The sequence below is a fragment of the Anas acuta genome, chromosome 8, assembly GCF_963932015.1.
Source record: "Anas acuta chromosome 8, bAnaAcu1.1, whole genome shotgun sequence".
Classification (NCBI taxonomy): Eukaryota; Metazoa; Chordata; class Aves; order Anseriformes; family Anatidae; genus Anas; species Anas acuta.
Genome location: NC_088986.1, coordinates 12243046 through 12255952, shown reverse-complemented (window position 1 = coordinate 12255952; position 12907 = coordinate 12243046). Strand labels below are relative to the sequence as shown.

The 12907-nt window shown below is 38.0% G+C and overlaps 1 protein-coding gene across 1 annotated transcript in view; it reads right to left on the bottom strand.

Moving 5' to 3' along the window:
* Positions 1–12907, bottom strand: part of AK5 (adenylate kinase 5) — a 95299-nt gene that overhangs the window by 17719 nt on the left and 64673 nt on the right. Inside the window, exons 9-10 of the mRNA XM_068691398.1 lie at positions 8410–8452; positions 7348–7392 (exon numbers count right to left, since the gene is read on the bottom strand). Coding sequence (XP_068547499.1) covers positions 7348–7392; positions 8410–8452 — 88 coding nt within the window. The remainder of the gene's footprint in view (positions 1–7347; positions 7393–8409; positions 8453–12907) is intronic.

Below are 12907 nucleotides of genomic sequence, written 5' to 3'. Positions count from 1 at the left end.
CTGTAAAAGCAGCCATGAAAATAAAGAGTAAGTAAGAGTGGCTATGGAGGAACAGATATAGAGACATTATAGACAAACTACACGTAAATATCTGTAATGGCAAACTATTTCTGGTCTGTTTCTTAGATAAGCAATTTTGTGTGTGCATGTGCTTGTTTACATATTCTGTCTTCTGGACTTGTATGTTAGCAGTGCAGTAATTTTATCCTACTTCTTTGGAATATACCCAGTACTAAAAATTATCTTCTACATCCTATGTAACCGTTTCTCTCCTGAATGTAGAGCCAAAATAGAAATTCCATGGTGTCCCTTCACATACTAAATAAAACTAGATCTCTTTTCAGAAATAACAATACAAGAACAATGTTAGGTTGTTTAGTTACTAGATAAATCCTCAGAAAAGCTAATGCATTTCTATAATACCTTTATCTCTTCGTATTTTAAAGAGAATGTTAGCAAAGTGAGACAATATGCAGGATATATGCCATAATGACCATTAGTGTTCTCCCAAAACATTAAAGTTGACTGTGTTTATTTTCACAGAAGAGTTCCAACAAAGCTGATATTAAAATGCTGAGCCTTTTAAAGAGGAGAAGATGTAATTAAATAACAGCTACGTGCTGAAAGTGGTAATTTTCATGGCCACTACTATTAATTTTGCATAACTTGATGTGTAGACAAGTATCCTATTGCCTGATAAATGTATGGGACCCACTTTACAGTCTTGTGTTTTTCTTATCAACAAATGAGCTTGCAACTCTTACTTTGCCTGATCTGAAAGGAGACGGAATGCCTCCAGGGAATTCAGCATTCCTGAGCGTACTCAGCATTTATGCCAGTATTAATTTATATACATGAAGTTTGAATATTAGTAATGTCTTAAATTCTGGCCTTCAGAGCGAGTTAATGTGATTGCAAAAGAGCTATCAAGATGGGAAAGGGCACTTTCTTCCTAATTAGTAATTCCTTTCTGCTTGGGGTACGTACTTTAAAGGAGTGCTACATATGTGGCTTTAACAGCAAACAAACTCTACAGTGAGGTATATCACAATTCTTGCAACACTGCAAGTTGATATTTTATTGTTTTAGAGGATCTTATTATTAAATTTATGCATCTTTCTTTAAAAAAAAAAAAAAGAAAAATAACTTAATTGAGGGAAGCTTATAATAAAACAGCAGCTGCATATTAAACATAACAAAAGCTATTACAAAGATATCTTCAGATAGGAAGCCTTTACCACAAGGCTTGTTATGCTGTTTTTCAAACATAAAGAACTGGAGGCTGTGAGAAAGGTGGTAGTTTCCACAATAGCTCGATTGTTGGGAGGAGAAAAACATGCCCCCAATTTCATTGCGAAGGTGTATGATTCTTTGTGAACACTGTCACTTTTTGGTATGCTGTCATCTTTTATTCTGCCTACATATATTTGGGGAAAAAGCTTGTGTTAACCAGTGACAAACTGATTCAAAGTAACTTGCTATTCACATTTGATTGTGTTCTTTTCTAACTTGTGCATATGATATGAAGTTGAAGTATAGAAAATGCCCAGAGAAATTATGAATGTGTTGTGACCTATAGGAAAATGTAGATTAAGTGTGCGGAGTTTGAACTTGAATATGTCCATCCATGCTTGTTTACGAGGAACAGTTGTTTTGGGCATGTTCCCAATCAGCAGATAAGCAATGGGGAGCTAACTGCCAAAGCTGACCCAGCTCCTCCTTGTGAAGATCAGAGGCTGCCAGGGTCAGGCCAGTGTGGTTACACCTTGATGAGATAATGAAGATGTAGGAGGGGCTTCTACCACCTCTCCATTTTTCTAATCAGGCTCACAGCTGTGTAAAGAGGTTGCAGCCAGGAGCTGTGTGGCTGTGCTCTGCTTGCTCCTGCTGCAGCAGACTGTGCAGCTCCCTGCTCAGCAGCAAGGTCAGGGAAAAGCAGAGCATCTGTGAGCTGTAGCAGGAGGGGGCACGAGGCCCTCCTCTAGCCAAAGTCCTAACTGCAATGGTCCAAACAGATGCATGTTATTACTGGGTTTTGCATTTAGGATGTATTTTGTTAATAGCAAAACTGCACACCGCTTTTTGTTGGCCTTTGCATACAGAATCTGAGTACTGGCAGTTCTTCAATGTTAGCATGTTTGTCAGATATGTTATTATTTCTGAGTGCAGTACATATTGCTTTAAAGTTCATTCATTAACTGAACTAATAAAAATGCACAGATTTAGAGATCAGGCATATTCCATTGCTCAGTGAGATGTATCTTGGAATCTTTTGTGTGTCAACTTGTGATTTCTGGTGCAAAAAGTGAGCAAATATCTGGAACCAGGGTACTAGACAGAGCATAAAAATTACATGTAGCTTGGCATGTTGATTTTTCTGTAAGCAAGCTGGGATTAAAAGGTCTGTGTGCTCTCTTAGCACGGATTTCTATTCCATTATGTTGATTCAGTTGCCTGTTAAATTGTATAAAAAGATATTGGGATAAATAACTTACTGATAGCCCTGCCGACTTAGGTGGCCACCTTTCCTGCTTTACTGACTGCAGAAATGCTTCATGGAGAGTCGTTCAAGGGCAGGAAAAGAGTGCTCTCAGTGGGTGGGGAGAAATGACAACTGCCTGAGCAGCACTTCTGAATATTTAACCGCAGCCTGCACTAGATCGTAAAAAGATCTTCCAACAAACTTACACCTGCTCTACCTCAGGCCCTAGTCACCCTTAGACTATGAAAGACTGCAAATCTATGCATGTGATTCAAATGTACTGGTCTGGCCTAGAGCACAGCAGCACAAACGGATGAATTAATGATGCTAAGGGAGCTGGGACTGCCATGGGGAGCAAGCAGGGAGAACAAGCAATGTGAGCAGTCTGAGAACTAGCTTTGCTGGCAGAAGTATTAGTAAAGGGAAAACTGTCATACCAACAGACTGGGGTGTCTCTTTTTTTAAACCTGCTAAATCTTGTGAGTTTATCATACAGCAGTGACAGACATATATTGCATGCTATGAACATCAACATAAAATGCCAGCAGCAGAATTTACAAGAATCTCACCATTTATTTTAAAATATTTCAATTTATATACCTTGCTTTTGTAGTGGGTATTAGCCTTGTGTCATGGATATCCAGTGTCATGGGAAAGTGCTTGTAGGTGAAATCTCGCTGTAAAGTGGAGCCTCAGAAGTCAGAATTGAAAACAAAGTAATCCTAGGCAAACTATCTTTATATTTAGGCTATGATTTTTGGAGTCCTTGATCAATTTGGCAATTCTACTAAGGCTACTTGAATTATTTATACAAATACAAAAAGCTTAGCTTAAGAACATAACATCTGAAGGCTCCTCAGTAGCACCTAGACTAAAGTCCTGAACAAAAGATTAAGTGAAACCATGTAGGTATGCTGCTGCTACTTAAAAATAAATAAAATATTTTCTTCTGAAAGAGGATTTTAATGAAAAAACAACCTGGACTGCATGTCGTGGGGGCATCACTGAGATTTATTCCCTGCTAAAGAAAACATGTTGGAGTTCTTTCCATGGAAAGTCAGAGAGAACAGCTTTCATCCGTTTTCACAGTTAGCATGTGGACTGATTTGGATTTTAATTATTAGTACTACTCATCCTATGCCTATCTGATTGTAGAAGGAGCTGTATTGCAAGTACTGACGAATAACTTAGAGAGCTATTCCGGTAAAACCCTCTAGTCAAATCAGGGCTAAGTTCAGTTAGATAAAGTTGTTCAAATCTCAAGGTCTTGCATATCTTGGACAAATAAAGCCCCCCCCCCCCCCCCCTTTTTTTTTTTTGTATGCAGAGGAAGCTAGTGTTTGCAGCTGAAAATGTTTTACCTGCACATGTAGATGTGGATAATATCTTCATAGTGTCAGTTGGAAAGCTGGTCTTATTTACACTGAGCTTAAACCATGAAGTTTAAGTAGGGAGTTTGTTTCTGATCCAAAGTGCAGTAAAATTCCTGGAAATGTTTTGCTTTGACTTCCACCTCAGCCGAAGCCAGATGTGGCTGTGTCTTGTGAAGCTCTGGGGAGGCTGGGGAGGGATAATGTACCCACTAACGCTGTTATCACATCCAGCAGACTGTCCTATTGGGTACTGCATTAAAAAGTATGATAAATTTATTCATTGTTGTTTTTTTAATAACTGGCAATTATTATAGAAATTTAGAATGTTATGACATCCCCAAACTTATTTTTGCTTCTGTTTTAATTTAATATTTTTTCTTGAATTTTTCTTTCCAGAGCAAATTTAATTTTTTCTGCTTCTATTACTCTATTATATCGCGTGTTTTTGACTTGCTGGTTCTGTCTGCTTTGCTGCCTAGTTAAAACATTGACATTGTTGCTTAATTAATCTGAGTTGACTGTAAATCCAAATAATTCCTACTTTACCTCTAAATGTAAATATTTATTAAATAAATACTACTACTACTTTTCTTCTTTCCCTTTCTGGAGAATTTTCAATGAGAATTAGTGGTAGAGTCACTCTGCTTTTTTTTTTTTTTTTTGTCTTATTAACAGTATTTTTATTTGTCAGCTATGGTAGATGGTGTACTTACTATTAGTTATTTGTAAACTGCTTCAAATGCACATCTTTATTTTTAAAACCCCTTTACAAGTATCTTATTTCTTCATGTAATGAGTAAACATTCCTTATCACACCTGAGATCAAGGTGTTTCTCCCTTCTCAAGTATCTGCAGCAGCATACTCCAGCCCATCTTCTCTGACCGCTTTCTACTCAAGGTATGAAGGGCTGAGACCATCCAGCTCCATGAACTTGTTTGCAGCTGTCCAGTGGGATGGGGTACTCAGCCACTGAGAATTTCTGGGGTGCTCCCCCTGCCCCAGCTTGCATTTTATTGGTAAATTATGTTCTGCTCCTTTGAGGTTTCTTGGAAGTTTTTTTTTTCCTTGCATAATTTTTAGTGATCAGACTCGAGTCATGTGTAAGGCAACTTTGCTGCCCAGGTAAATGGTATGTGTTTGACTAGTGTGTATAGTGTTAAACGTGGAGTGCGTGAGGGTCAACAAACTACTGATGCAGATTTAGTTGCCTGAAAAGGCCCCAAGAAAAACGACCCTGTGGCCACTCTGACCTAGCGCCAGCAAAAAGCCTGAAAAATAACACTCTATCTTCACTACCTGGCTCTAGCAAAATCAAGATTTTGCAGCCAAATGAGCAACCTTGGCAATTTCATGTTGGTCACATCAAAAAAGTAAAATACAGAAAAATTACCCTCACTCCTCACATCAGACTTCAAGAAGTTTTTTGGGAGGTTATTTTTGGGAAAAGTTTTTATCATTCTACATAATCTGTTGAAAAGTACTCCATGTTTGGACTTAGTCAAATTTTTTATTATAACATTTTCCATGAAGGAAACTTGAGCTGTTGATTAAGCTTGTTTTTCCTCTATTCCTAGAAATAAGCTAATGGAAAATCTGAAATTGATTTAAGGACAGGAATAAATAGAGAAGAGGTGAATTTTAAGTTTTAAGCTGGAAGATGACTAGTGGATGGTCTATTTAAAAAAAAAAAAAATCTAAGTGGAGTTAAAAAAACACTCCTTGAAAAGGAGAGAGCACTCTAAAGTTATATGAGAAATATGCCTTACCACAGGCAATTTTAAAGACAAAATTCCCTGAGCTGCTTCACATTTTTTTAATGTCTGTACAAACCCAAATGTAATTTCCCGGTAAGATATGTGAAGCAGAGAGAAGGGAAAATTTGTCACTGTGCAAACAGCAGGAAGACGTACTCCAGTAAGTGTGGAATTACAGTTTTCTTGAAGGTTGAGAATTAAGTATTATGTATTTTTTTTCCCCTAAGAGAAGTCTCCAATGAGCTGTTTGGTAACCTAATTATGTCAAACGCATCATATGCAATATATATCTGCAATAAACTGAGTCAACTCTTATTCGGAATAAGATAGGTAAGCTAGAATTACAACACACAGACATGCCATCTACTAACAGGATCTTTTTAGGTTGGAAGGAACCTCTTGGGATTTTCAGCACTGGTAAAATATGGCCAGCTGCAGCAGGCTGACCAGGACTGAGTCCAGTCAGGTTTTGCATACCTTCAGGGATGGAGACTATGGCCTCTCTGGGCAATCTATTCCACTGTTCGACTACCCTGACAGCAGAAAAACAAGTGTTTCCTTGTCCTCAGGTGGAATTTCTTGTGTATTAAGTTGTCCTCACTGCTTCTTCTCCTGTCACGGGGTGCTACTGAGAAGTGTTTAGCTCCCTCATCTTCAATTCCTCTGTTCAGGTGCTTCCTGCACACACATTAGTAAGTTTGCCCTGGAGCCTTCCCTTCTCCAGGCTGTTCCAGCTCTTGGCCTCTCACAGACTTGCTCTAGCAAGTCGGTATCTTCTGTGGGGGAGCACACAGCTGGAGGCAGTCCTCCAGGTGCAGCTTCCCCAGTGAGCAGTAGAGAGGTCATCTCTCTTGACCTGCTGGCATTGAAATGATTTTGTCTCCTGAATAAAACTTCCATTTATTTATGACGCATTTCAGAAGGCACATTTCTTTTTTTTTTTTTTTTTCCTTAGGAAAATGAACACACAAAGTGACTTACTTTTTCTGTAATACCCATACTTGGGTCTCTCTCCTTAGGTCCATTGAAATGTACTGATCTTGCTTAGTTTTGTAAAACTGCTCTGAAAAACTTTTTTTTTTTTTTTTTAAAGAAAGCAACGATCCTTTCAAGTTTCAAGAGAAAGCTGGTTGATCTTCTGGTTATAATGTTTTTCAAAAGGCTGTTCCAAGTGTTTGTGGCTTACATTAATCACGTTTATATAATAATGGATATTGACATAATGCTTTTCCTCTGTGGACTTACAGAAAGCAAATATAAAGTAAAGCTTGAATCTCCGTTGACTTTTAATGGCATGTTAAGCAAATGTGGGAGTGAAACTGGTATTTGCAAAAGATGTTTTGTATATGAAGAGGTAAAGAGACCTGACTCTTTCATCTAAACCTTAAAGTTACAAGCCAGAAGTCCAAGCTAGTAAAGTCTTAACTAACGCCTGTGAGATAGCTCTGTCACGCGGGATCACACAGCAGCGCTGTAACTGCAGAACTGAGGTCATTTTGAATCAGTTCACACTTGGACATAATTCCTGCTCTGAACTTTACACAGCCATTGTTAGCATGGCCAGGGCCAGGTTAAGAACATGATATTAATTTCTACCTCCTTTTCCAAAGACTGCACCACCACTGTCGTGTAAATACTCAGCCAAACCCTTCTGCCAAACTTTAAAAGAAATCATAGAATTAAAACCAAAAGCCAAGGATTTGCGAATGTAGCAGTTAGATAAGGAATCCTACTTACCAACTACAAAAATGATGTTTGATTTCCTCAGGTCTTCTGAAAAATCTAAGATAAAAATAAAAATTCTTGAGTTAGCAGCACCTACTCATTTTCATCTTGCCTACTTTCCATAGTGATTTTTTTTTTCCCTGGATTTGCTTTCTGCTATAATACCATGCATTCCAAAAGACAATTATCTTGCTTATTTATCCCCCAGCCTTGTAGCTGTTGCTGCAGATATATTAAAAAAAAAAAAAAAGTCACCTGAAAACTAGACCTTGCATATATACATTGACTTAAATAAAAAATGAGAAGCAGATACATCTTGAAGTAATAATGTGCCTCCTGAGCCATTGCATCTTTCTTTGAATGTATAATTAGATTGTAATTGGTACAGAAATGTGTCCATATCCTATTAAGATTTTATTTGGTGTACTACATCTGAGATGTAGTCTTAAATTCGTTTGTCTCAGATCAGCCAAATAATGTGTCATTTTAGCATCAAAACTATTGTATGTACTAAAGTGCTATCTTTTACTGAAGCTTTTTTTTTTTTTTTTTAAAAGCAATTCCTTCTAATCTGAGTCCTAGTTACTGCCCCAATTATACCAAGATAGAGGGCAATCCTGCACTATCTGAGCCTGCTGGAATTTTATTATGTCTTTCAGTAAACCACTTCCAACACACATTCATTTACCACATATAATTTTGTTTAGTATGTTGTGTAGAAGCATCTACATCTCTTACTACATATCGTGATTAGATATAGAAGGTTTTCAATAATTATTATGTTCATCTTGGACTCTTAGCAGCTTGTACTTTCCAACAAGCTTTTCATAACTGCCAATGTCTGAAACCATCTATCTGATATGATTAACAGTCATATTTTCAAATAATTTTGGAGTGTAGAAATGTCTTTTATAAGCTTTGTGTTCAAAGAGAATTCACATGGTAATATTTTGAGACAACTTTCACACTATAAATAATCTGAATTCATTTTCCTTTTTATGTAGCTTTTTAAATATAAGGGCAAATAAAAGGTTTCAAAATTAAATGCAAAATAATACTGAAAAAGAAACTCACCTCCTGTGCTCTCATAACCAGAAAAACTTGACTGATCCTCCTCCTGTTAATTAAGCAATTGACAAATTGAAATAGATTTTTCTTGAACAGTTTGCATCACTTCTGTATACTTATCTGTGTGTCTGTATCTTCTCCATTTTATAACCCTTTGAATTTTAATGTATGTTGAGACAAGATTAACAATGTCACAGGAATGTTGTTTCAAGTCTGTACAATGTGAATGGAGAAGCGAAGGTAACTGGAGGTGATTCACTGGCCCACACCGGTTTCTGTGCTTTGTGTGCTTCAGTGTCCTGCTGCACGGCTCCAGCCAATCAAATAAGCAGCCACTGTGCACGCTGAATTGCTTTGGGAGTGTGGATGATAAACTGTAAGTGCTGGAAAGGCAACGCTGGAGCAAGTGCTAGAAGTGAGCTACAATATGAAGACAAAATTAGCCTTTGGTTTAAACCAACTTGAATTTGTTGACCTTCAGAACGCAGTGCAAGCTACAACTTGTTATAAAGGCTGCTGAACTAAAAGAGGGATCACACCAGGGAAATGGGAAACTTGGTATGTTTTTTTTTTTTTTCCCCCCCCGATGGTTGGCCATTTGGGGTTATCTTGCCATGTCCTGTATGGTATAACCTACAAAAACTTGTGCATGCTGGCCAGCAAGAGCATCAGAGTGGGAATTTATTTGCTGTTCATATAAATCAGAATTGTATACACATATGTAGGTTGTAGTCTGGATTATGTAGTGCCAATACATTCACGTTGTCAGTGCCATAATCTAGTCTATAAAATATAGATAATAACCTTGCCAGTAACATGCATATATTACATAATCACTGCACCATATCAGCACAGTACATGTTGTGCTAGTCCCCTCAAAATAACCTTGTGAATACTATGTATTTATCTTCAACGCTAGTGCAGGGTTATCAGGCTGTAGTCTTTTGGAGTTCTCCTTCAGTATGGTGTCAGAAACGCCCGCTGTTAGGACCGTGTATTGCTGCGTGTGTAGATTAAGGGAAACAAACAGCATGGTGACCAGAACAGATAAACGCTGGATGCTGCATTTCGCAGGGCTCATGCACTATGCTTGCAGGTTTCTCCCTGTGTTCCCATTATCACTGAAACACAAGCGCTCTTCATTAGGCTGAAGTACCATTACACCGACCAGGCAGAACACTTTCATTCTCTGATTTGCAGTGATTCTCAGCCTATTATGCTGCAGCAGGTTTGCCTTTATCTTCTTTCAGAAGGCAAAATTAAAGTTTGCAAGAGTATTCCAGCGGAAAAATGTCAATGAAAGATTTTTTTCCTACAACTCAAGTGACAGAATTAATCCTGCATTTTTTTTTGAAGTCATAATACAATAAAATTTTTGACCCTCCAAAGGATATGTTACATATAAAAGGCCTGGTTTTAGATTCAGCTTCTTATCATGCCTTTGAAGGTTTATGAATGCAAGTCACTTTAGGCACAAAGTTTAGAGTAAGGTTTCTTTAAAAATCAAGATCACAGTCACCAGTTTACCTTGTGATCAAATGAATGTGGCATTCCTTCTTTCAAGTAATGCTCTTTTAAATAATATACTTTGTTCTCCCCTGTAATTGCAGAATGAAATTGCCTCTAACCCTGGTGGGCTGCTCAGAGCAGCAGGTGATAATAAAGGTCCATTTAAGTCAGGAACAGCTCTCATTTTTTAGAGCTAAAATATGTAAGAACTAGAGACAAAGATGAAGCTAAACAAGCTATCAGCCTTTTTTTTTTTATTATTATTGTTATTATTCGACCAACCTTATCTGCTTTAATAGACCAAGAGGTTAACTAGCCAACCAGTCATGTTCACATAAGGAATAAGGGCTATGAAAAGCCATTGAAGTGGATTCTAATTACAGTTCAAAAGTAGGTAAACAAGAAGTTTTGGTCATGCTGACCAACACAGAAATTCAAAATAAGAAATCCTGTTTAAACCAGTACCTGCTCATCTTTCAGGTATAGAAATAGTGGTTTTGAAAAGTAGTTTTTTTTCCACTTATTTTTCTCCCCTCCAAAAGGCACCTGTTCTATAATTTTAGGGGACAACTCAACATCCAGCTTGATGTGAGTGGGATTGCTGGCCCCACTGAACTTCCAAGGCAAAACAAGCTCTCCACAGTTCACAGAATAAGTCATGCTATAAAAACATTTTTTTTTTCCCACACTGAATTCAATGGCACCTAGCTCAGAGTGGACAGAGGTCCTGACAGCTTGGTCTCTAGGGGAGCTTTGAGAAGTGCTTGGAGGAACAAATTAGAACAGTGGGGCCACAGTCAGTTTGGACAAGGTGTTCACAGCTTTTGTTATTCTGTTAGTAAGTTCTACTCAGAACCATTTCCCTTTAGCCATTTCTTCCTAGTCTCCTTGAAAGTACAATCAGTTTTCCCTGCTGATTTGGGTCAAGAAAGCCATACTTCACAGCATGGAGTCCTTTGTGGAGAGTAGCAGGCTTGCATCCTGGTTAATCCCACTGTGCTCATGGTTTATGTTTGACAATACTTACTTCTAACAGCATATTTCTAGCAAAAGGTCTGTAACCTGTGAATGACAGAACCTCTTTTGGCTTGAAAGCACTGTTCCATCTGGTTACCAAAGTGCTTTGGAAAATAGCTGTTGGATTTAGCGAGTGACCGCATACAGGAAAGTGTCACCAACTCTGAAATATAATTTACAGAACGCCGCCATCAGGAATACAGTGATAGAGCAGCAGTACCACAACAGTAGTGGTATTCTAGGTGTAGCTGTCTCCATTTAGCTGAAAGCAAGGTGAGGAAGACAATCTTGTATCTAATGAGCTCTGAAGAAAGGTGGGTGGTTTGTAATTCCAGCTGCCTCTGAAGCCATGTAATGTCTACAGATATTATCTGGAAATGTCAATTAGTGGGGCACAGCTGATAGCAAACCCTATAAGGAATATTCCATCTTATGCTTCAGCAAGTCAACCAATCTCTATCACAGATCTGGATAATATTCAACTTGCAAGTAACTTTGTATTTTGTTTCTGTGAGAATTTTCACCCTTTCTTCTGAGTTATTTGGCAGAAGTTAGAACAAAAAATAGTAGCAGGACCCTAACTACAGCTGATCTTGGTCTGAAGGCAATTTGTATGTTATTAGCTGAATATTTTACACACATGTATCTATCATACTGTGCCATACCAGCAGTTCTTTGAGCAAGTAAAAATATATATTAAAAAGGGGGATAAAAAGGTGGAGTGGGGATAAGGAAGAATGTAGAAAAGATTTGTTAAAAATCAAAATTAATCTGTAAGTAAAAAAAAAAATAAATAAATGAGGGCAACATAGGCAAATATAACTATACATGTTGTCATACTGTATTAAAGTAGAAAGTACAGGCAAGAACTGATTATAGTTTTATTACAGTGATCTCATCAGCATCCCTTTAATGGGGATGTAGGTGTATATAACCACCAATTACTCAGCATGCTGTGGTGGTGTAGATCTCCCTTTGCTGCTGTTAGGTATGTGAAACACTTATGCTCCTGTTGCATTTTATTTCTTCAAAGAACACTACAGTTCCCCATAAATCATCCCTGAACTTCCTTTGGGAATGGAGGTAATTGCAGTATTTTAATTTTAGCAGAGATGTTAGGTGACTTGTCAATAAGAACACAATTATATGTAGAAGTAGAGCCATGTTTAGGACTTAGATTTCCAAGTTTCACTTGTTTAGTTCACAGTATATTTGCTTTGAACTCATTTTCCTTAATAACATAATATTAAATTAAATTTCAAATGTTTCTAGATGATGCTTCTACATCTAGTACCCTCAAAATCAACTTCAGCTGTCAATTAAATAAATTTTCTCACTGATTAAGAATGGTCAGGGATATCAGAAAGCAGTATGAGGTCCAGCACCCTCAGGATATACAGTGTCTCTGCATGAGTGTGGTCCAGTCTGTCACTGTCCGCGTGGTTGTGGAGTCTGACATCTCTTTGCAACTGCATTAGTAGGTATATGCCTATCTGGCTGGTCTTGCAGATTAGACATGTGCAGCAGCCTCTGCTTGTCAAAATCTTGTGTCACTGACAGGTGCCCTTACACCTGCAGTTCGGCTGCACTCAGATTATAAAGCATAGAGAAGCTTTAGGAAGCTGAAGTTAAGTGTGAGAAGAAACTGGGGCTAGTCAGTGCTGAGCTGTGGAATTTCTCTTCTAAATTCCTGCTTCCCTGTAAGAATGAATGTTTGGTTTTGATGAGATACACTGGGTTACTTGCCGGTTTTATGTATGGGCAATGGTCCCTGGGAACAGGTTTTACGAGCCATACAGTTGCTTGCCTTTAAATTTGATTTGTGACTCAAATCACTCTTTGAGGCTGAGCTGCTTTCTGCAAGCTTTGCGTTGAGTTATGCCTCTGGAAAGGGGGGAGCTGCTGTGCTCTGACCTCCTCTGGTCCAGAACTAATGAATATGTGTAAATAAGATAAGATTCACTATGAATACACTCTG